We start from the raw sequence: 25,799 nt of genomic DNA on the forward strand, positions 1-25,799 counted from the left end.
ATTGAAGATCAACAGTGTCTAGATAGACATTCAATAGATCTACAACAGATGGTGGACAGGCAAAAAGTCAACTGGGACAAATGGTCGACATTTTTTTTTAATTTTTTATTTATGCCTAACTTCACTCTAACTTTCCCCCCTGGTGCCTGACCCTCCCCAAGTCCTTAAACCTTGCCTAACACTAACCATCCTCTTCCGCATTTCAACTCCTAACCCTTCGACAAGTGCCTAACCCCCTAAACTTAAAAATGTTGAAAAAACATGTTGTCCCTGTCGACCATTTGTTAGTCCACCTATTGCCTGTCGACCAATTGAATGTCTTTCTAGACACTGACTATCTTTAATCCGGATACTGTTGACCAAGAAATGTAATTGCTTTCGTTTTAACGTAACTAATCAACTATCATTTTCTGTGAGCATTTTTACTTGTTTCATTGTCTATAGTCTTTTTCTCTAAAACTAAAAAATATATATGAAATAGAACTGATTTAGGGGGTCATTCAGACCCACTCGCAAGCGGCAGTATGCTCGCAAGTGGGTCGATGTTCCCCACTGCGCATGCGCACGACGGAGGGAGCTCCGTCGTGCGCATGCGCGAGACCCGGACTGCGACAGCCAAGCTGTCGCTCCGGGTCTCGCACCAAAGTGGGCGTGCTGCCGATGGTGACTGACAGCACGCCCCCTTTGGTGGGCGTGCCGGGGCGTGCCTGCCAGACGGAGGCGTTCCCATGGGAACGCCTACCGTCTGAAGCCGGCCCCACTGACATCACTAGTGATGTCAGTGGGAGTGATTTTGGCTCTGATAGAGCCAAAATCACTCCAGGGCTTGTGGCTGGGAAACCCTACCACAGGGTCTCCCTCGCAATTCCGATGGTCAAGACCATCGCGACCATCTTTTTGGACGCTCGTATATGCTATCGGTGGTGACCCACAGATATACGAGCATCCAGGAGGACGCTCCATTTTAATTGAGGAGGGCCCTGATTCAGAGCGAGCGCTCTGGTCAGAGCGTCCGGCTCAGAATCAGGCCCTTATACTCTGACTCCTCCTCTCATTCTCCTTTTCTCATTACTTGGTGTAGATCCATAATCTTTATTCAAATTCCCCTTGAGGTTTGTACATTCAAATCGGATGCATCACACTGCATAAATGTTATATCATTATCGTGCCTTTTATTTCTAGAGACCTGTTAGATGATTCTGATGCTTAGATACACCCCTCTTATGAGAAATGCAAAGTATGGCGGTAGTTGAGATTATAGAAATGTTTGTGACTTTTGAACATTCCATGGTTAATGAATGTACACTCTACAATACCTACAACATATTCTGAATCAAAGTTTCATGTTGATTTTAAAAAAGATAATTCTAGAAGTCATAAAGAATCAGTTGACTCAAACATTTATTTATTTGTGTTGGATGGAAGAATGTAACTGAAAATATAATTTTAATAAGTTTGTTTTTTTTTTTTTTTGTATGACTTTGTTTTTGACTGTGAGAAAGAAGTCTTCATGTCTCCTCTACCTCCCATATTCTTATCAAATGTATATTCAGAAAGTAGAGTACTTTTATTTGCAGTCATGATTGGAAGTGGTGCAGAAAGAAGGTGTGGCATCTAGTAAGACTATAAGAACAATGGCAGTGCTTCAGATAGGCTGTTTGTTTTGTTTTTGGTTTTTTAGCAGGCGCAGTCATCAAATGTTCATATTTTCTGTACACATAAATATCCTGTGTTTCTCTTGATTCTATTGGACACTGGAACCGTAGAGAATAGAGGTGGCTGTAGGACTTTGGGCAGTTTGAGAAATTATCACTGGCTCCTTCCCATCTGTATGCCTTAAGCTGGGTACACACTACAGCTATGGGCATTCGTTCCGACAACTGAATGAATGCCTTTGAATGGGATTGCCTGTACACACTGAAACAAGCTACTTAATGATGGAATCATCACTGTTCCGTCCTTCATTAACTTACAGGTTGCTAGCGATAGCGCTAGGTTTTGATGTGCAATCGCCGGTACAAATTGAGAGATTTAGGCGATTTGTCATCCTGAAAGGGCAAATTGACCCGACATCACTCCATTGTGTACCCAGATTTAGTCTGAAGTTTTTTTTGTTTTGTTTTTTTTCCTTTTGGATGCTAAGTGCAGGGAGCTTCTATATATTGTGCAAGTTCAACTTTTTTGTATCCAAAGTTGCAAGATTTGTGCATGGCAACCTCAAAACATTGCTTTCTGTAGTGGCTGCTTTGGTAACCCCAAGGTTCCAGTGTTCCTGACCCCCTATGGATGCAAACAAAAAGGGTTTTTGTTCTTCTGCCCCACAATGGAACATGATGTGTTCAATATATTCTATTAAATTACTTTGGATTTGAGCACCTTTTAATGGACCATGTAATTTTATAATAACCCAACCCCCCCCTCCCCCCCACACTAAGAAGCCTTCCTTTCCCCTAAGGTCCCCTCCTAATTAACAAGTCACTTATTACATAGTTTGGCTCCTCTACCAGCAGTGTCTTATCTTCCTAAGCCTTACTCATTTACACAATTCTCCAGTAGCTGAAATATGCTTCTGTCCCATAGTTTATTAGTGATTATTTGGTCATTTTTGGAGTGATAAGAATATCATAGCATAATCCATGGGAAATGGATGATGTTCTTAGCAATACATCCATTTAAGTACATGTTAATTGTAACCCCCACCCACCACCATCCCTTCGCCCCAGTTATGAAAATAGTAGGTGCTTTGGACCCCTGTCAGTAAGGATTCACTCCCTGATCCCACAAACCAGCTCTAAACTGTTGACTTTATGGCACTTTCTGCTAGGAGTACATTTCATTAAGTCATCAAATTTTTGCTTAATGTAAGTTTTCCACAAAAATTGCTGCTATAACAAAGGAAATATTAGACCTATTTTTCTTTTCATATGGAGATAGGCAACCGTTGTACAGATGTATTGTATTGTAATCTGAAATGGCCTTTATGCACATTGTACATAACAAGTATCTATCTGTTCTAATTGTGTGTTTGAAGCCAATGAGTAATGACTAGACTTTCTTTCATTGAATCTTTTACCTTTTCCTGTTCCACCAGCTAAATATGAACTCTGCTCCGACCTTCATTAATTTCCCCCCTAAAGGAAAACCCAAAAGAGGCGATACATATGAGCTCCAGGTGCGAGGCTTTGCTGCAGAACAACTGGCTCGCTGGATTGCGGATAGGACTGACGTCAATGTAAGTATTGCATTCTGCAGCTATAGAATTGTTGAAGGACTAATGTTTCTACGACCTTCATCTTAGTGTAAGGAAAATGAACAATACACATAAAGAGTATTTATCATGTTAAATTTTGTCTTTCAGATACGAGTAATAAGGCCTCCAAATTATGCTGGACCTTTGATGCTGGGTTTGCTCTTGGCTGTGATTGGTGGATTAGTGTATTTAAGGAGAAGCAATCTGGATTTCTTGTGCAACAAGACTGGATGGGCATTAGCCGCCTTGGTAAAATACATTTTTTTTTTTTCCTATAAGAAATGTAATGTAGCTTTGGACACAATCCTTAACTTTTATTCCACACGTTAAAATAACTTTCATAGCAGTGTTCATTGACTAACAGCTTGTGACATTTCTATTGTGTTTTCAGTGCTTTGTTTTGGCAATGACTTCTGGACAGATGTGGAATCACATCCGAGGGCCTCCGTATGCACACAAGAACCCCCACACTGGTCAAGTGGTAAATAAATGCTTTCTCTCTCTTTTTTTCTCACTTAGTCAGTTTTGAGGTGACTATGTCCTCCTGTGAAGATCTATATAAAAAATATATAGCTTGGTAAGATTTTGTGCTTTACTATGGTCCATTCATTATCTTAAGCCTGAAAAGCTCTTTATGGTAATTTTACACTAATACCACTTTCAGACAGAAAAATCCCCAAAACCCGGGTTTTACCCTTATCGTTAAACCCGGGAATTTGCTCCTAACCCCCTTTCACACAGCACATAATTCCCGGGAAATTCCTGGGTTGACCCCTTTCACACAGAACCCAGATTATCCCTGCAATATACAGAGTGTCATAATAAATGGACTGCTTTTATGGCACACAGAGATGAGGTCATGAAAAGTGGGTGGTGACTGCTCACTGCATTGCACTGGAAACTTACATACAATGCCATAGTATAGAGGATACAAGTGTAGTTTTGCAATCAAATTTTTTTTTTATTTGAAAGACTCATGTTATGTACACGTTATGTCACATGTAACACCTTCTGTATTACATTTTTAAAAGTGCTTCTTTTCTTTTGTTTTTCAACAAATATGCATTAGCCATTAACAACATGGCCTTAATGCATTCAACAATTTAAATTTGATATATATATATATATATATATATATATATATATATATATATATATATATATATATATATATATATATATATTAGGTTGTACTGTCATGGAACTGAAAAATATAATAGGAGAGGCACCCCAACTATTAGAACTGTGTATCAGGGCCAGTCTTAGAAATGACACATATACAGTATACATTTGGTAATACAGCGGCCACGCATGGGAGAAAGCTCACGACTGGCCTGTTAAGTGCGGTATACACATTTTTTAATACAAAACAAATGGAGGTAATGTGTGTACATTCTAAATTATGTACACACCCATATATACATGTAGCTGACTTAAAGGGCACCCACACATTGCCCTAAGCTCTTGCCAGGCCTGTTAACGGCAGGATAAACAATATTGTCAAAAACAACAAGCTTCAACAAAAAAGAAATATAAAGTAGACAGCAAACATGTAAAACATCATACAAGTCTACAACTGTCTGTAGGCAGTGCCGACAATAGTGCTAAGTGGAGTGTTATGATGAGTACCATCTGAATAACTATGCACTCTGCCATTCTGTGTATTAATCCCCGAGCCACCTGCATATGTATGCACAGTGCCATATTGACTAGTATTTCCTGTGCCGTCAAGACTATTATGCACAGTGACATGTGGAGTGCTAGACACTGTGCCCTCTGGACTGGTATTGGCATGTGGACTGCTCTGTACAGTGACATGTGGATTACTATTCCCTGTGCCATCTGGATAACTATGCACTGTGCCATGTGGAGTAGCATGAGGTGGATTGGAGGGGTTACTTTGCAGAAATGGTAGCCCTCTGCTATGCTGTTGGTAATTTCTAACAGGACCCTCAGAGTACTGAGGAGGATACATTACATAAGGTTGTGGAGTGTGTAACCTAGACACTAGACTGTTAAGGAAGGACATCTGTGCCTCTCTGTTTTCACGTGAAATTTGTTCGTGTAGACCAACAAGCTGACTGACAAATTAATTTTGTAACTCTTTCATTGTCAAAGAAGCGCTGGAGTCGGGCATCCTCCTGTGCCTGGAATTCAGCATCAGAATCTCGCAGCTGATTTACCAGGATTCTGGTCATTGTGCGCGTTGCTAGCTCCATCTTGGAAGTTTTTTTCTTCCGCTCTGGTACTTCAAAGACTAGGAATAGAAGAAAAGAATAAATACATTTACAAATGAAATCAAAGCCGTAATGTAAACATATATGTGCTTGCGGCCTACTGCACACTAGACTAGCTTCACATTGCAACAGATACATTGAGTTTAGATTTCAGCATAGTAAAATCACCATAGTCATGCTGTAATGACAAGTCAATACAGGACAATGTTAACATTCCGAAAACGTAATAAGTGGGTGTATAGTAACTTACTGTTCCTGCGCAATGTCGGAGTCTCAGTCTGTGCAGGAGTTGCCGTCCCACTCGTACTGCTTCCACTCGCCTCAACCACACCCTCAAGTGTATTGGTGTCTGGGACCCCCATGGCTGCCATCGGATCTGTGTCACTTATCTCTGTGATGTCATCAGAGTATTGGTGATGTCATTGGGCAGGATTGGCTGTTCTCCGGGGTAACACTTTGTTGTAGTATTTGCGTAGAGCTTTCAGTTTGTTCACTACCTGCTGCTGGGTCCGCACAATGCTCCTTGAGGTGAGGATCTTAGCTATGTTTGTGTAGACTATCGCGTCATTCACTGTGCCACTGATCTGTTTGCGGATCTCCTCCCCCCCCCTCTGACTGCCAGCAGCTCACGGATCTCCTCTTCCTTCCAGTGCGCCATGCTTATCTCTCTCTCCTTTTCTGCAGCACAATTGTGACATCAGACGCCACCGCCACTGCCCCGCCCGCTCAGCCAATCAGCCTGTGCACCACCATCTTAGCCAATAAGCGCTGTTTACTATGCCCAGAGTAGAAAAACCCAGGTCGGCGCCTTTCAGACAGCCGCAAACCCGTGTAAGACCTGGGTAAAACCCAAGTAACTACCTGGGTCGAAATACTGGGATTTAGGTCCCGTGTTGACCCTGTCAGACCGACAAAAAAAAAACCCGGCTAGAGCCGGAAAATTACCGGGTTCTTTTCCCTGTCTGAAAGGGCTATAATAAACTATTAAAACCCAAAAATATTTACATTCCTCTGATATAAAGCATTTCCTCACAAAATAAAAAATATATATTTTATTTTGATGGATTACATGCATAAGAGCACACAATAATTGGCTTGTTTATTGCACATGCACAGCCACATATACAAAACCATGTTACAAGGATGCATGTGGATACAGATTGTTTTGCACTTTTAATTATGGAACAATGGGAATAAAATGTATTTTCCTGTATAAAGTGCATGTGAAAGGGTACAAAAGAGACATCCATTTGAAAGTATAAATTGATGCCTGGTTTTCTACACCTTTTCACTTTTTTTTTTTTTTTTCTATACTGTATATATCTCGTTTTACAAAATAAAATGCAGCAAGCCTGCACTGGTCATGGGACAACCCCCAATCTAACCAGCTTATCCCACACAAGTTATTTTAACACACTTGTACACGTTCTTGAAAAGCTTGGCAGAAAATTGAATGCAGGGAATTGCCATTTTCATAAATAACCTTTTACTGTACATTGTCTAGATTTATGAACCATTTGTTCAGTGTTCTGCACAACATTTGAGATTGTATTTCTGTGCTAATGAACAAAATACTGACTACTATTAACTCCAATCTAACACTGTTTTATTTTCCATTGTTTCTTTGTGTGTATTTCATCTGTGTAGAATTATATACATGGAAGCAGCCAGGCGCAGTTCGTTGCAGAAACACATATTGTTCTACTGTTCAGTATCCTTTTATTAAAGCTTAAGTATTTTACTCCTACTGTGCCAATCAGAAAGCCTATAATGCAATTACCATGTGCATGCCTAATGCAGATTAGTCTCTTCTCAAAATATTATAATTCAGTATAGTCTTAAATTTTTCACGAGTATTTAAAAAAAAAAATAAAAAAAAATTATAAACTTTAGCACAAATCACCTAAGAGAATTGTTTTTTTAATGCTTATAAATCTGGTTACCCTGCAGTAATATTCTGAAAGATGCATTTCAGGGAAAGCTTAAAATTCTATGTTTAAAATACAGAAAATACTACTAAACTGAAATAAACAAATATATTTAGGGCAAAGCTAATGCTTAATTCTAAACATAAATATTCTAATTTATCTTAAACTAAAAATACCCAGAAAACAAAATTGATAATAAACCTGCAACAATCCTGCACTTATTTGAAAGTTTCTTTTTTATAATGTATACTCACATATCCATGTACCAGATGGTGGGTCTGTATATTTGTTTGTTTTAGCATAATGATTACTGCAATAGGATGTTTTTTACCCTTCTAAATTCACATCATGTATTGTAACTTGCCTACCGGACATCCTTTGCAAAAACAACCTCTTGCTAATTGCAAGTCTCAACTGCACGATGCCCTGGTTCCTTTTGTAACAGTTGGATGGTATAGCTGCCACTGACAGGATTCGGCACCTGGAGCCACTTGCTTGTTGGTGCTAGATGCTCTGACGGAATCATCCTAACCTGTGAAGCTGGCAGGGACCTGGACTGAACACAGGACTTATGGGGTTGGATTAGTGTGTTACTATTACATTTAGTTTACAGAAGGGGTAGGCATCTCACAGGAAGAGAGCAGGATCTATTATAGCAGTGGTAGTAGTAACTGTAATGGTATTTTTTGCTCCATGTTTATTAAGTCTTTAGACATACACAATAGTTTTAAAACTAGTGACACATATACACAAGCTTTTAGTCCACTTATTAATTCTATGGGGGGAATTCAATTATCATGTGCACCTAAATGCGTATCGTGCAAACCCATTCCCGGAGTTATGGCACGTGTGAAAACTCCATAGCCTAAAACCGGCGAAAAGTTTTCACCATCTCAGAGCAGGTTAAAAAATTAACAAAATCGCTATTTTTACTTAAAAATGTGGGGACTTGGTTCAGAACACTTTGGACACCTCCCCTAATGACTAATTAGGCAAAAATTATTTTTTAAATACTTAATTCCCCCTAAAAATGTAATTTTTGGGGTGAAAATTTAAGTGTTTGGAAGATGGGTTTAAAGTACTGGGTCAGGCATTGTTGGGGTCTTTATGGATGGAACAGGTGTTTTTAGGATTGCAGGTGGCTGCAGCGGGTGTATTGTTAACATTATTTTTTTAAAACTGCACTTTATAGATACAAAATTATACTATCACCCATTTGAATGTACCCTCAATTTAACTACAGCAATTATTTTTTCCAAAAAATATTGCTTTTTATATCGTTTTTCAACACTTATGAAAATATGCATATAACAGCCTTTTAACACAATTTAATATACTTTTAGTAGGGCTATTAATATACTTCTATATTGATTTCCAGTGTCAGTTAGGCTTTTTATGAGGTACAGACTGATTTCCCAAAATGTGCTGCACTTTTCGCTGATTTCGCCATGCACAGTTTTCACACTTATGCGTTTTCGCATCTTTTGTAATAGGATAGGGCGAAAAACGGGCGCGCATTGCAAAAAGATACAAAAATATTGCACCAAAATGGGCGAATAGTGCAAAAATGTCTCCGGTGTTAAGTTTTGGATTTATCACGGCTAATTGAATCCGGCCCTTTGTTTTTGTGGTGTTGGCAAGAAGGAAACAAACCCTATTTCCATCAGTATAGAGTGGAGCAGGGCATCCTGAGCACCAACTAGGCTCCCTCACCCCCTCAACTAGAGGGCCAATTTTAGTTTAGCGCCTCAGGAGTGGGCATGTTTTTAGGGGCTGCTACCACAGCCTTTACGTAGTTTCTTTGCTTTTATTGTCTTTTAGACTGAGTGGGAAGCTGGTCAGTGTCATTGACACCCCCACTGCAGCTCCAACCACCCCTGTTCCGGTGGCCGGAGCACTGGCAACTGGGTCAGAGACCCTGGTGGCTCCTACTCGCACAGACTGGAGCCTAGCCGGAATGCCGGGGACAGGTAAGGTGGGTTGTGTCATAGCGGTTGATCACCGCTGGTCAGTGGGGTCCTGGTTGTCACCGTACCTCCACTAGGGAAGCGGGCTAAATGAGAGGCGTTCTTTTTGAGCTGAGCCATTCCCTGAGGTCTGCAGGACAGGGAGGAACCAGCTTGTCCCGTTAGCACCTATGCCATCCCTTGGCACGTCCCCTGCCCTAGGATACCCGCCACAGGGCCGCTGCTATTCCTCTCTCCTCCCCTCTGCAGGTCCTTGGCGGCCATTTTCACATTGCCTGCCTTGCACAGAGAAAGAGATACACAAGTTCTTCCTCCCCTATACCTCACAACTGGGTATTGGGTTATAGTACCAGGCTCCTTTGCCCCTGTTGGTTTGCTGCAGTGTTACACACATTGTCTTGTCATAACTGTTGTGTCTTTTGCAGCTCTGAGCCAGGAGCTTGATGGTTTGTGTGAAACATGCTTTGCATGAATGCTGCGTGGAAGCACTTTGGCTGTGGGTCCCCTTCAGATACAAGCTTGGTCATCCACCCAGTCACAGTCTATTATAGTTGGCTACCCATCTACAGGCCTCTCGGCCCGCTCCTCCTTTGCCTACAACAGCCCTACGTGAATCAGCATGGGTTCAGAGTTTATCAGTCAGTCCAGGGCCTAGTGCAGATTTCTACCTCACTACAATAGAGGTTGTATCAACCATCTTTGCGTCAATAGTCTATGCGAGACGACTCTGTTCCTCTTCTTTAAGGCTGTGGCTCAGAGTCACGGGACTTCTCTAGCTCGGAGGAGGATATGTCTGTGACGTCTGATGTGGAAATATTGTCTGTTCCAGAGGACTCTCAATGCCAGGTGTATATAAATAAAGTCTGCTTTATTAGTTAAGTATTGTGATACCATGCCTACGGTGGAGGTGTCCCTTTTTAAACAGAAGAAATAGGAGGCGGCAGTATTTCCTTCCCCTCCTCAGTTAGTGTATCCAAGCCTCTGCCAGAACATCCTCCAACAAGTGTTTCCAGGTATCTAAACACATTTTGAACTTTTAACCTCTCTGAGCTGCAGATCGGACCATGTGGGAATCTCGACCTGCGATGGACGCCCACATAGCCCATTTCGGCCAGTCCAAAAACCTGCCTATCCCGAATTTGGCCTCTCTTAAAGATCCTATGGATAAAAAAATGGACCATATTCTAAAAATTCATCTATTCTTCTTCTTTCCTCCATGGCAGCCTACATCTTGGGCATAGGACCTGTTCCCCCTAGTATAGACAGGAAGTTTTTTCAGGGACTACCCCCTCACCGTATATAGTCCAGCCCCTTCCTCTTGTCCCTTGTCTTTTTTTCCTGTCTCTGAGCAGTATACAGCAGGATAGGGAAGTTTTTTAATTTTCTATTAGTATGGGACTTGCCTATATATTTGCCCAGTGCGCCCTTTTTCCTGTCTCTGAGCAGTATACAGCAGGATAGGGAAGTTTTATTTTCTATTCGTATGGGACTTGCCTATATATTTGCCCAGTGCGCCCTTTTTCCTGTCTCTGAGCAGTATACAGCAGGATAGGGAAGTTTTATTTTCTATTCGTATGGGACTTGCCTATATATTTGCCCAGTGCGCCCTTTTTCCTGTCTCTGAGCAGTATACAGCAGGATAGGGAAGTTTTATTTTCTATTCGTATGGGACTTGCCTATATATTTGCCCAGTGCGCCCTTTTTCCTGTCTCTGAGCAGTATACAGCAGGATAGGGAAGTTTTATTTTCTATTCGTATGGGACTTGCCTATATATTTGCCCAGTGCGCCCTTGGCGCTGTGGGCTGGTTCACCAGAGGGACAGCATGAAGGTTGGTGTGCAGCGAGACCGGAGGAATGGTGACACTTGCGCTTTTGCCCGGGGAAGTCTCCAGGGGTTGGCGGCTCAAACATTGTTTGTGAACAGACACGTGTCATGACCAAAGAAGTGCCGGATCAGAAGCCTGTGCGAAGATGCACAGCACATGTGCCCGACTTCTCATAGGTCATGGGGCTATATTGGCGCTGCACACCGGAAAAAGGTATACCTGTTATAGCCGATTTGCGTTGCAGGCGTTCCATAAAATTGACGCAGAACCTTCTCCCCAACAACCAAATAGTCCCCAGCCGAGGTAAGTCCCTTTTTGTGGGCATATATATGGATTATGCTAGCTAAGTATCTTGTTAGTGATAGGGTATTGTTTAGTGTGCCTTTGATGACTGTTGGATCTAAGTAGAAAGCTAAAAACAAAGCATTTAAGAGCTCTGTGTGCTGCCTGTGATAATCATTCTTAAACGGATGGTATTCTGTGAGGATTGTGCTTGGAAAAATCCTACACCTGTGATTGTCCAGCAGTCTAGCCAGTTCAGGTGTTAATGGACTGGATAAAAAAATGTTTTTTTCTACTTCGGGGTCCATAGGGGTCCACAGGGTTGACCTTGGGCTATAGCTGGATTGGATCCACGGGCACCACACAGTTAAAGCTTTAGCTCCCAGGATGCACTAGGTCCATCCTCCTACTATCTGGACAGCCACCGATTGTGCAAGTTGTTGCACTTTAAAACATGAGAGAGGTCTGTAATTTCCATCATAGGTACACTTCAACTGTGAGAGACAGAATCGGAACAAAAAATTCTGGAAATCATATTGTATGATTTTTAAACAATTTATTTGTATATTCTTTCAGGAAAAAAAATATTTGGACAATCAAAGTTTAACTCAATACTTTTGTAAAGTAACCTCGGTTGGCAATTACAGAGGTCAAAATTTTCCTGTAGTTCTTGACCAGGTTTGCACACACTGCAGCAGGTATTTTGGCCCACTTCAATGCAGATCTTCTCTAGATGTGTCATGTTTTGGGGCTGTTGCCGGGCAATACGGACTTTCAACTCCCTCCACAGATTTTCTATTGGGTTGAGGTCTGGAGACCGGGCGGTGTGTTTGGGGTCATTGTCATGCTGGAAGACCCAGCCACGTTGCATCTTCAATGCTCTTACTGAGGGAAGGAGGTTTTTCCCCAAAGTGTCACGATACATGTCCCCATTCATCCTCTCCGTAATACGGATCAGTCGTTCTGTCCCCTTTGCAGAAAAGCATCCCCAAAGCATGATGTTTCCACCCCCATGCTTCACAGTGGGTATGGTGTTTTTGGGATGCCACTCATCATTCTTCTCCCTCCAAACACGGCGTGCGGAGTTTATACCAAAAAGTTCTATTTTGGTCTCATCTGACCACATGACATTCTCTCAATCCTCCTCTGGATCATCCAGATGGTCACGGTCAAACTTTAGACGGGCTTGGACATGTACTGGCTTAAGCAGGGGAACCTTTCGAATCCATGACGACGTAGTGTGTTACTAATGGTAACCTTTGTGACTGTGGTCCCAGCTCTCTTGAGGTCATTGAACAGGACCCCCCGTGTAGCTCTGGGCTGATCCCTCACCGTTCTCAAGATCATTGATACCCCACGAGGTGAGATCTTGCATGGAGTCCCCGGTCGAGGTAGATTGTCAGTGATCTTTTATTTTTTTAATAATTGCGCCAACAGTTGATCTCTTCTCACCAAGCTGCTTGCCTATTGTCGAGTATCTCATCCCAGCCTTGTGCAGGTCTACAATTTTGTCCCTGGTGTCCTTAGCTCTCTGGTCTTGGTCATGGTCGAGAGGTTGCAGTCTGACTGTTTGAGGGTGTGGATAGGTGTCTTTTATACAGTTAACCAATTCAAACAGGCGCCATTAATACAGGTAACGAGTGGAGGATAGATGAGCTTCCTAAAGAAGTAACAGGTCTGTGACAGCCAGAATTCTTGCTGGTTGGTAGGTGTCCAAATATTTATTTTCCTCAAGAATATACAAATTGTTTAAAAATCATACAATGTGATTTCCGGAATTTTTTTTGTTCAGATTCTGTCTCATCCCAGGGGTTAATGACCAGCCAGGGGAGGCAGCCATCCCTGTTTAGCGGCTCCTCCCTTCAGCTCAGAGCGCCTTTCCGCTTGGGTCTGGCGACGCTGAGCTGCATTCCTCCTACGGCCACACCTCCAGTGAGTTCTCCAGCGGCCATCTTTCCTAAGGCACATTGCAGATCACTCGGATAGCGCATGGACCGGTCACCCTGTGTACCTCTCCCCTGCGAAAGGACCGCGTACACAGCACTATAGCCCTCCCAGACACTGAAACTGGGCAGGTTGAATATAGTGGTAAAGGTGCAGTGAGTATTAACTTTCTGCATTGTATTTGACTTTTGCTAGTGCTGACTGCCTTTTTTTTTTTTTTTTTACTGACTGTCACTCTATACCTATCCATTTTCTTCTCCTACAGCCCTGACCGGTGTGTGTGGGAAGGGCTTTTCTTGGATCTCACTTATATAAATTCATGTATTTGTGAGGTTGGTCACATACAGTTGTGTGCTAGACGGTGCCATATCTGTGGGCTTGTGGGTACACTAAGAGTAACACTTAGCTTTTCTGTCGTGTTGGTATATATATACATAAAATTATATATATATATATATATATATATATCATGTCTGATGAGGAAGTTGAGCGCTCTGCGGCTCCCACTCTGCTTCAGGGGTAAATATGGAGGATTTGTCACAGGATGGGCTGTGTGGGAGGTGCATGAAACAACAGAATTACAGCGCTAGAACAACAATAAATGTCATAAAATTTATATTTAATATATAAAATAAAGATTAAGAACCATGTGCAATGAATTCATTCATTAAAAACAACATCCGATCCACCCCAAATTCCTATTCCATATATCCTGGGAGGCATTTGTGTCCAGTATAGGTAGTGCTCAAATACTGTGTAATCCAAGCCTGATATTTACCAAGTCCAATGTCCAAATATTATGGGGTCCCAATTAGGAGTGCTGGAAAGCTTCCGCATACATCCGATCCCCTGGTCATAGGTATGGCGATTTGCTGGTACAACTGAAGAGGCACGTAAAGATCAAAATCCGCACTCCTTGTTGGAAATGGGGTGGTGGAGGCTATCACAACCACAGCCTGACGCGTTTCGCTGTGCCAAAACCACAGCTTTATCATTCTCAGCCCTTCTCTCCGCCTGCTCCTGAAGATTCTCCCTCGGAGCCTGAAATCACTATGCATAATTTAATGCAGGCAATTACCTCTTCAGAGAAAACGCTGTCTGGCAAGATTTCTGAAGTTCATGTGGAGCTTTCCCTTATCCGTCATGATATGTAGACGATGCGTGAACGTGTTGGTGAGGCTGAGACTCGTATTTCTACATTAGAGGATATTACTGCTCCGGTTGCGGGACGGCTTACAACCTTGGAGTCCCAGATGGTGGCCTGTCCTACCAAAATCTCTGATATAGAGGGCCGACTTCGTAGAAATAACATCCGTTTTGTGGGTCTGCCCGAGAAGTCGGAGGGGTCTCAACCAGAGGCGTTCCTGGAAAAATGGTTGGTGGACACCTTTGGCCGAGATGATTTTACTGCCCACTTTGCAGTAGAAAGAGTGCACCGTATCCCTGGCAGGGCTCTGCCTCCTGGTGCCCCCCCCCCCCCCCGCACATTCATTGCCAAGATCCTGCATTTCAAGGACAGAGATTCGATTCTTCGTTTGGCTCGTCTACGTGGTCCTTTGGAATATAATGGGAATCGGGTAGCAGTGTTCCCAGACATTTCTATGGAGGTCCAGAAGACTAGGTCCCAATTTATACAGATTAAACGTCGCTTACGTGATCTGGGCTTCTCCTACGCCATGTTCTTTCCTGCCCGTCTGCGTGTGGTGGCTGATGGTTGATCTCATTTCTTTGATTCCCCACGTGAAGCTTCGTCGTGGTTGGATCTTAGGGACCGTGGTGAAGATGCCCCTCCGGACTGACCTGGACTTATTATTCCGTGAGCTGTGTTTGTTCTTTAGATAATCTAATGATTATTAGCTTTTGGAAGCTCTTTAGTTGGTATTAGTGATGTGGTAACCGTTTATACAGTTATTTTAGGTGCCAGGGAGGGCAATTCTTTTCTGGGCCTGGTTGATACTCCACTTTACGGCTGAGGTAAGAATTGCTCCCCCCTTCTATCTTACTCTTTATTATAACTAAATAAAATAAGGGGTTTATCGGGTATTTTGTTTTGGGGTTAGTAGTTGGTAGGTTAGGGATTTAGGTATGCGGGTTTCTCTTCAGGGTTATTGTATGGGAATTTATTTTTTGTCTTTACGCCATTGCAATGTAATTTTCTAAACTATTATGTCTGTATTTATTTTATTCTCAGTTTTTACTGTGTTTTTTATTATGTAGTGCTGCCATGTCTCGCTGGTCACCCCCTGCTGTGATGTCTCAGTTGTTTGTATCTCATCTTCCCCCTGATGTGTGGCTAAGCCCATGATGTCTACTAGTTTAGGTTCCCCTCTCCAAATTCTCTCTTGGAATGTCCGGGGCCTCAATGATAGGGTTAAGCGCTCCTTAGTATTGACACAGGTTAAAAAGGCTCAGGCTGATATTATTTGTTTGATGGAAACACAGTTGGTGGGTGGGAAAGTCTTGGCCTTGCGTAAACCTTGGATAGGCTGGGCTTATCACTCCACACACTCCTTGTATTCCAGAGGTGTGTCAGTCCTTGTTCTTAGATCCCTAAGTTTTGTGCTGGATGATGTTGGAGTGAACCCCTTGGGTAGATATGTCTTTATACGGGCTTCTATTCACTCCTCCTCATTCCATATTCTTGCAGTTTATGTTCCCCCTCCTTATACCAGTGAGGTTCTGAAAAAGTCTGTTGAATTTATTTCTTTATCCCCTGCTACCCCGGTTACTTGTGTCGGGGATTTTAATAACGTGCTAAATCCTGCCCTAGATAGGTGGCGTGAAAGTTTGTGTGTGTCTGGCCCCTCCCCTCATTCTTTTGCCAATTTGGTGGATGAGCTTGGGCTGGTGGATATTTGGCGGGTTCGGCATCCTCGCTTGGCTCGGTACTCTTGCTTTTCAGCCTCTCATCATTCCTTTTCTAGGATTGATCTTGCACTGATATCCGGGAGACTGGTCCCGCAGGTTGTGGAGGTGGAGTACCGATCCCGAGGTGTTTCGGATCATGCCCCTTTAACACTGACTATTGATGTTACTGCTCCACGAGGTCACTCTTTTTGTAAATTTAATCCTTTCTGGCTTACATTAATGGGTGCGGGCTCGGAAATGGAATCCCAATGGGCTAATTTTTTCGCTGAGAACACTGGCTCTGTTTCCTCTGACATTTTGTGGGATGCCTTTAAGGCTGTCTTGAGAGGCTCTTTAATTGGTAGGGTGATAAGTATTAAAACTTTTCATAAAAAAAGAGTCTGAGCTGGAAAATAGTTGTCCTTTGTTGGAACAGAGACATCTGTCTTCGGGTTCTATTACTGCTAGATCCTCATATATGGAGGCTGCTAAACTTTTATCTGATTTCCTCTTGGATAAGTCCAGAACACGTCTGCTATTTGCTAGGCATAGTCACTATTCAGATTCGGATAAATCTGGGGCTTTTCTGGCGTATCTTTCTAGAGAGGTCCGACGCACCACAGTTGTAGCTCAAATTTGGGACTCCCTAGGTAATCTACACTCCTCTACACCAGCTATTACAAAAGTGTTTTATGAATATTTTGCTAGTCTTTATTGTTCTCAGGCCCACTATACTTTAGATGAATTATTTGAATATTTGGGACATATATCCCTCCCATCTATTTCCCAGGATAGCAGAGCATTTCTTGACTCCCCATTTACTGTAGAGGAAGTTGGGGTTGCTGTTTCTTCATTGCCGGGAGGGAAGGCCCCAGAAGTAGATGGGATTCCCATTGAAATTTCTAAGAAACATGCCCTTTTCTTTTTTCCCAGACTTCTTAACCTTTTTAATGAACTGTGTGACCTAGGTACTCTTCCCTGTTCTATGTCAGAGGCCATTATTGTTATGATCCCTAAAACTAGCAAAGATCCCCTTGATCCTGGCTCTTATCACCCGATCTCCCTCCTCTCTACGGATATTAAAATACTGGCTAAAATGCTTGCACTTAGGCTTAGTAAGGTAATTGGTGAGGTGGTGCATCCCGACCAGACTGGTTTTATGCCAGGGAAGTCTACCTCACAAAACCTTAGGAGATTATATTTGATTTTACAGCTAGCGGATTCTGTGGATGACGGGGCTGTGGTGGTGTCCTTGGATGCCGCCAGAGCCTTTGACTCTGTAGAGTGGCACTATCTTTGGGAGATCCTGTTTAGTTTTGGGATGGATTTATAGCCTGTGTTAAATTACTGTATTCCTCCCCTTTAGGGCGGATTTGTATTATTGGATATGTTTCTCCTTCTTTTCGCTTCTCTAGAGGTACTAGACAGGGATGTCCTCTTTCCCCAACTCTCTTTGCCCTGTCCATCGAGCCTTTGGCGTGTCTTATCAGAAGTTTTCCCAGAATACGGGGAATTCAAATACAACAAAGGATTGACGAGGTGGCTCTTTATGCAGATGACATGCTGCTATTTTTGTCTGATGCATCAGAGTCTTTAATCGCCTTTCTCTCTGTGGTAGATTCTTTTGGATGATTTTCTGGGCTGCGCATTAATTGGGACAAATCTTGCATTCTTCCTGTTCATGATCCTTCTATTCCTGTTAGTGCTGTGAGTACTCCTTTGGAGTGGACCTCCAGGTTTAAATATTTGGGAATTTGGGTAACGTCATCTATGTCGGACTTTGTCCCACTTAATGTTCAGCCACAAATTGACTTCTTGAAATCCAAGTTGCACGTTTGGAATAAACTTCCCTTGACTGTCACGGGTCGGGTGAATTTGGTAAAAATGATTGTTCTCCCCAAATTTTTGTAAATTTTTCAGCAGGCCCCTGTTTATATTTCTCCTCGCATATTTAGATTCATAGATAGTTATATCTCCTCTTTAGTTTGCGCAGAGAAACGTCCTCGAATAAAACTTAATACTCTATGTAGACCCAGAGAGTTGGGTGGCCTGGCATTACCGAATTTCCGCCTTTATTATTTGGCTTCACAATTGGTTCATCTACAGGGGTGGGTGTTGGGTGAGGGGAGCCAGGATCTACCTACTTTCTTGGTACATACTGTTTCTAGAAGGTGTTCCCCTTTGCAATTATTACTCGATGACAGGTGCCCTACGGGGGGAGTTCCATTGGTCACACAGGCTCATAAGTTGTGGAAACAGGCCCGTACATTAGTGGGAGCAGAAGGTATCGATCCTGATTTGTCTTTATGGCTTTTTCGGCTCTTAGAGAGCTGGCCCTATTAGATTGTAGCTCTTTGTGGTCTAGGAGGGGGGTTCTCTCCATCGGACAGTTGTATAGTGATGGGGTTTTAAAAACTTTTGACAATGTTAGGACTGAATTTGGGGTCCCGAATACTATGTTTTTCCGCTACTTACAGCTCCGACATGCTTTAGCCATCCAGTTTTCTTCTGGACCTCCGCAAATTACACCTGATCCTGTTAGGGTTATGCTGCAAGCGACCAGTGGTAGGAGATTAATTTCTCGACTTTATTCCTAACTCCTTACTGCCAATTCCGATGATACCCTAGCACCACTTAGACTCAAATGGGTGGATGATTTGGGTCCATTAGATGATGAGTGGTCTCTAATGTTGAATAGTCATGTGACTGCCACCTCTGCAGTGCGATTTCAACAGATACAATTTTTTTTATTACACAGGGTGTATCTTACTCCCCTATTATTGAATAGATTTGGATCTAGAGCGTCTGATAGGTGTCCTAAATGCTCTATTCCTCAGTGCTCATTTTGGCATCTCCTCTGGGAATGTTCTGCTGTCCAGGTGTTTTGGTCCCAAGTCACTAACTGTCACCAACACAGAATGTGGTATCCCCATGTTGTCCCCTAAAATGTGTATTTTTGGATTGGGTCTTGTGGACAGGGCTATTCGTTCGACGGTCCAGTATGTGATTAATGCGATGACTCTGGCAAAGGTCTGTATTGCCCGTACTTGGATGGCAGCTAGGAGCCCTACTTTCGCTGAATGGTGTGGGTTGATGAATGAAGTGGTGGGGCACGAACGTTTTTTATACACGAAGCGTAACTGTATTTTGAAATATGAGCATATTTGGGTCCCATGGATTTATTTGTACTGATTTTTCTGCTACACTGAATAGCTGAGATTTCTTCTGTGCTGATATTTTGCTCTGTATTATTTATGTATTTATGTCGATTGTGCATGGGTATTAACATATTAACGAGACTATATGTGAATGGCTGGTTATTAAGTGGGGTTTTTTTTGTGGGAGGGGGTTTCATAGGGGTGGGGGGATTTTATTTTATTTCTTATGTTGAGATTTGATGTGTGTTATAAAAAATACAAAAGTTTTATAAATAAACTCAATTTAAAAAAACAAAAAGTCAATTTATTCGCTCTCAAGGGCGGTGGCACGTCCATCCATGGCCTTCTCTTGGGTGGCTAAAGCCATGTACTGGAAGATACTTTTCCTGAGGAAGTTCCGGAGGTTCAGAGAACTTTAGTGGGACAGATGAGGGATGCCGCTTCCTATATTGGAGAAGCGTCTTTGGATGCCAGTCGTCTGACTTCCAGAGATTCGGCGGCAGCAGTCTCTGCTCGCCGATCTTTGTGGCTCTGTTCTTGGAGAGGAGATGCGGATTCCAAAAAGGGCATGGAGGCCTTGCCCTTTTAATGTTCGGCCCTGACAAAATTGTTGATACCCTAGTGAAGTCTAAGGTCTGAGTTTCTGCCATCAGCAGCTGCGCCTTCTAAAGCTAGGACCTCAGCCTTTCGCTCCTTTCGTACTCAGGGTAAGACTAAGGGTCAGTCTTTCCTACAGCAGTCGTCAACCAAGACTGCCCCTAAACAAAAGAAGCAGGCCTGGAGCACTAGACGCCCTGCTTCCAAGCCAGAGGATAAGCCTTCGGCCTGATGGGACAGGCCTCTCTCTGGGGGTTCCCAGAGTGGGAGGCCGATTTCTTCAATTCGCCCAGTGCTGGTGCAATACCACCATGAATGTTTGGGTACAAGAAGTGGTCTCTCGGGTACGCTCTTTCCTTTCGGCCCAGACCCCAACCCCCCCCCCCCCCAACAGATCTTCTGCACGAGTCTTTCTCAGGACAAGACCAAGGCGTTGCAGGTTCAGAAAGCCATACAGTCCTTGTTGAAAGCAGGGGTCATTGTTCCCGTTCCGCTTTCTCAACGCGGGACGGGTAACAACTCTTCTCTGTTTTTAGTTCCGAAACCCAATGGGTCTCATCGGCCTATCCTCAACCTGCGGTCACTGAACAAGTTCCTCAGAGTGCCCAAATTCAGGATGGAAACTCTGCGTTCCATCATTCTGGGTATGGAACCGGGGGATTATATGGTCTCCCTGGACATCCAGGACGCCTACCTCCATGTTCCTATAGTCCCTTCACACCAGCGGTATCTGAGGTTTGCTATACGCCAGCTTCACTTCCAGTTTCAGGCTCTGCCCTTTGGTCTTTCCACGGCACCAAGGGTGTTCACCAAAGTTATTGCTGCCCATCTGCGCAGCCAGGGTATACGGCTTCTGCCATATCTGGATGACCTCCTATTGCTGGCAGGCTCTCTGGAGGTACTTTTGCAACATCTGCACCTGACGATCGCTTGTCTGCAAGCGCATGGGTTGCTGATAATAAACTGGAAGAAGTCCTCCCTCATTCCGTCACAGAGGATGGTTCATTTGGGAGCCCTTCTGGACTCTCCTCAGCAAAGGATCTTTCTGACTCCAGAAAAGGTTTCCTCCCTACAACTTCGAGTGAGCAGTTGTCTGAAGAGTTCCCAGGTGTCCCAGGTGTTCCCAGAACTCGGCAATGAGAGTTCTGGGGTCCATGGTGTCGGCATTCAACATGGTGGAGTATGCCCAGTTTCATTCCCGGCCCCTGCAGGGGCTGATTCTATCCAAGTGGAACGGGTTACCACACCGGATCAGGACTCAAATGCTGGTGTTGTCTCCGGAGGTGCGCCTGTCGCTGGCTTAGTGGCTTCAGACATCTCATCTCGCCATGGGTCGCCCCTTTTGGATCCCTGACAGGGTTCTGCTCACGACAGATGCCGGTCTCCGGGGTTGGGGGGCAGTTACAGGTCCACTTTCACTTCAGGGCCGTTGGACGACAGAAGAAGCGGTTCTTCCCATCAACATTCTGGAACTTCGGGCCGTGTACAGGACCTTCCAGTTGTCCGGTCACGCTCTTCAAGGAAGGGCAGTGCAAGTTCAGTCAGACAATGCCACCACGGTAGCGTACATCAACCGTCAAGGGGGGGCTCGCAGTCAAGCAGCAATGTCGGAGGTGTCGCGCATCCTGTCTTGGGCGGAGTGCCACCTTCTGGCCATCTCTGCAGTCTTCGTTCCAGGAGTTGTCAATTGGGAAGTGGACTTCCTCAGCCGTCACAACGTGCATCCCAGAGGTATTTCAACTACTCTTGGGCAGGTGGGGACTGCCGAAGATGGACCTCATGGCCTCCCGTCGCAAGATGCCTGTTTACGGGTCCAGGACAAGAGAAGCCTGGTGGTTGCGCGGTCAGTGAAATTGACATTTCAGCTGGCGTATATATCCCCTCTGATATCCCTGCTTCCTCGGGTACTTCGCAAATTCTAACAGGACGATGGCACGCTTCTGCTGGTGGCTCCGGCTTGAACCAGACGTCCTTGGTACTCCGATCTTCGGAGCCTATCCATCGACGTTCCGTTTCTTCTCCCTCAAAGTCGGGACTTGTTGTCTCAGGGGCCCTGCTTTACCTGGATCTGGGTCGTCTGCCTTTGACGGCATGGCTCTTGAGACATCAGTCTTAAGGTCCCGGAGTTTTTCCATCGGCACAATGCTACAGGCGCGTAAGCCTGCTTCCGCCAGGATTTACCACAGTGTGGCATACTTATTTCCACTGGTGTGAGTCCAGAAACTATGATCCTCAAGCGTTTCATGTTTCTAGGATTTTGGCGTTCCTTCAATCTGGGTTGGACCTAGGCTTACGCCTAGCTTCTTTGAAAGTTCATGTGTCTGCACTTCCTGTGTGGTTCCAGAGTTAGATCGCTACTCTGCCGGATGTCAGAACCTTTTTCCAGGGTGTTCTCAGGATTCAGCCTCCCTTTGTTCCCCCAGTGGCTCCTTGGGATTTGGCAGTGGTGCTTCGGGCCCTACAGGGTCCTCCGTTTGAACCTCTTGAGTCGGTGGAACTCAAGTGGTTGACAGTTAAAACTTTTTTTTTTTTTCTCCTGGCGATTGCTTCAGCCAGAAGAGTGTCAGAATTAGGCGCACTTTCTTGCCGTTCTCCTTTTCTGTTTTTTCACCAGGACAGGGCAGTGCTTCGCACCAGTCTGGGTTTTCTTCCTAAGGTGGTCTCTAAGTTCCACATTAATCAGGTAATATTTGTGCCTGCATTTCAGTCACCTGATTTCTTGGCTGGTGAGGCTTCCTTTTTAGATGTTGTCCGTGCTCTCAAAGTTTATGTGGACCGGACTAGTTCCCTCTGGAAGTCTGATTTCTTTGTTCGTCCTCTTTGGTTTTCACAAGAGGGGTTGGCCTGCCAACAAACAAACTTTGGCCCGTTGGCTTCGTTTGGTTATTTGTGAGGCTTATTCACAGGAGAGTTTACCTGTTCCGGCCTCTGTTAAGGCTCATTCCACTCGGTCTGTGGGTCCCTCGTGGGCTGCTGGCCGTGGCGCCGCGGCTTTTCATTTGTGTAAGGCAGTCACCTGGTCTTCCATACAGACTTTGCTAAGGTTCTATGCGTTTGACACCTTCGCCTCTCAGGATGTATCCTCCGGGCGCCGGATTCTCCTTTCAGAGCAAGAGTGTCCCCGCCCTTAGTTGTACTGCTTTGGGACATCCCCAAGGTCAACCCTCTGGACCCCCTATGGACCCTGAAGTAGAAAACAAGAGATATGGTAAGAAACTTACCTTTGTTATCTCTGTTTCTACGAAGTCCATAGGGTCCACAGGGCGCCCGCCCTGACGCACCTGGCTTCATATGTGCTATGCGGCTGGTCACCGGTTTTCCGTCTCCCTTTCTGTAAGTATGGTTCTTGTGTGTTCCAGTCTTCCTTCTCTCTGTTTTTTCTTCCTCCGCCCTTGGCTACTTACCAACTGAGGTGCCTGTGGCTCGGGGGGGGGTATATAGGAGGATAGACCCAGTGCATCCTGGGAGCTAAAGCTTTTAACTGTGTGGTGCCCGTGGATCCAATCCAGCTATTCCCCAAGGTCAACAGTATGGACTTTGTAGAAACAGAGATAACAAAGGTAAGTTCTTACCATATCTCTTGTTGTTTCTAAAGAGGAGTTTCTGTCTATGCATATATCTGAAAGATCTGGATCTGTAACATGTTTCTTCTGAATATGGTTTGGAGATATTCATGAGGATGTGAGAACTTTGTACTGGTTGAAAACCTATATAAACCATGAATTATAAGCGTGTAAGAGCTGTGTAATTCAGTGCACTAATACCCTACTGCACTAATGGTGATGTTAGTGGAGACCCTGATTATTAGCCCGTGTAGGTTTCCAATTAAGAAAAAGAATGTCAGGATCTAAATAAAAGGCAAAGTATTTTGAATCGTGTTACAAGGGGTGGATGCAGTCAGGAAGTAGACGGTCGAAATACTGAACGCTGGCTTCCTGACTGTCAAATCCCAGCAGGGTACTAATGACAGGCGTCGTAATCGCGATGCCAGTCATTATACCTACGCCAGGAGCCTGACGCCCAGCATACCGAACGAAGGTTAGCCGGGGGGCAGCCGTGGACAGGCACTTAAGGGGGGGTTTGGTACGGGGGGGGGGGAGTTAGGGTTAGACACCTCTAAGGGAGGGTTAGAGGGGGGGGGTTGGTTATTCTTACCTAAATTCTCTGTCGGGATTTTCACTGCTGTCGGTCTGCCGGCGTCTGTATTTGTACCTGATTCCGTTGCAAGTATGTATTCTATTTAGGATGGTGACTTGCTTAATTGGTGCACATTACCTCGGTGGATGCTGCAGTTGCAGAGTTAATGACAAGAATTACCATTCCATTGGGGGATGGGATAATGGTTAAAGATACCATGGATAAGGATGGTATTTTTTTTTTTTTTTTACTTATTTCCACTCTGGTATCCCTGAAGTCTGTAGCTATGGCTTAGTTTCTGGGGCAATAAGACTCTAGAGTGCGAATTTGCATACAGATATTGAAGAAAGGATATCAAAAATATATCTTTGAGAAACCTATTGAAAATGCAGAAAGTGATTGTATTGTGTGAAGCGTTCTTGGATACTGTGATGTATGCAGCAAGATCTAGGACTACAAGGATAGAGTCAAAGAGGTCTAGGGTTTACGATCCTGTATGGCTGATGTGAACTAAAAGTGACCGCAGTTGGTCTAGTGGTTGACATTGCTGCCTCACATCCCTGGGGTCATGAGTTCAATTCCTGACAATATTAGCTGTGTGGGGGTTTGTATGTTCTCTCCCCCCCCCCCCCCCCCCCCCAAAAAAAAAAAAAAAAAAACCAAACCAGTTGGCTACACTAACTTATGAAGGTTCCTTGCTTTTGGGAAATAAATTAGATTCACTACTACATAAAGTGATGGGAGGTAAATTAGTTTGATTACCTCAGGTTAAGCGGAATAGATGCCCCCAGGACATACAGACCTAGTCGTCTGGTAACGCCTGAAGAAACCTTCGATTGTACAATCTTTTCGACAGAATTTGGAGGATTCAATCGTAAACAGCAATGACTACTGTACAAGGCCTGTTAGAAATAGCAGTAGGAGGAAGATTAATACAGTTCGCCAATCAATTGATTCACTGTATTCAGGACAGTTGGGTATTGGATGTGGCATCCAACGGATATTGAATAGAGGCCCTGTTTCAGTGCCGGGTTCTCTGACAGAGCGCTCGCTCTGAATCAGGGCCGGCCACCCACAGCTATAGCGAGCAGCCAGGAAGATGGTCGCGACCATCGGGCTTGCAACGAGACCCTTGTGGTAGGGTCTCATTGCCGCAAGCCCCAGAGAGCTTTCGGCTCAAACAGAGCCGAAAGCTCTCCCACTGACATAACTTGTGATGTCAGTGGGGCCGCCCCCAGATGGTAGGCGTTCTTATGGGAACGCCTCCGTCTGGGCAGCCACCACCCCAGCCTGCCCACCAAAGGCGGCGTGCTGTCACTCAACATCGATAGCACACCCCCTTTGGTGCGAGACCCAGAGCGATGGCTTGCCCGTCGCTATCTGGGTCTCGCAAATGCGCACGACAGAGCCGGCTCCGTCGTGCGCATGCGCTCTGGGCCACCATCGACCCAGTTGCGAGCACTCAGCGCTTGCGACCGGGTCTGAATCAGGCCCAGAGTTCAAAAAGGAACCAGAAATTATACAATTTTGTCTATCAAGAATGCCAATTACAAAGTGGGAAAGATGGCTATGGAAGTCAGTTTAACTAAATGAATCTGCCTTCAAGCAGTAAACCAGTGTTAATT

General features: G+C 44.3%; 1 protein-coding gene across 1 annotated transcript in view; it reads left to right on the forward strand.

The window, feature by feature from the left end:
• Positions 1 to 25,799, forward strand: part of MAGT1 (magnesium transporter 1) — a 46,491-nt gene that overhangs the window by 10,449 nt on the left and 10,243 nt on the right. The window contains exons 4-7 of the mRNA XM_088445555.1: positions 3,092 to 3,232; positions 3,359 to 3,499; positions 3,642 to 3,731; positions 7,135 to 7,198. Coding sequence (XP_088301681.1) covers positions 3,092 to 3,232; positions 3,359 to 3,499; positions 3,642 to 3,731; positions 7,135 to 7,198 — 436 coding nt within the window. The remainder of the gene's footprint in view (positions 1 to 3,091; positions 3,233 to 3,358; positions 3,500 to 3,641; positions 3,732 to 7,134; positions 7,199 to 25,799) is intronic.

The sequence above is a fragment of the Taudactylus pleione genome, unplaced genomic scaffold (assembly GCF_031769625.1).
Source record: "Taudactylus pleione unplaced genomic scaffold, aTauple2 ptg000381l, whole genome shotgun sequence".
Lineage (NCBI taxonomy): Eukaryota > Metazoa > Chordata > Amphibia > Anura > Myobatrachidae > Taudactylus > Taudactylus pleione.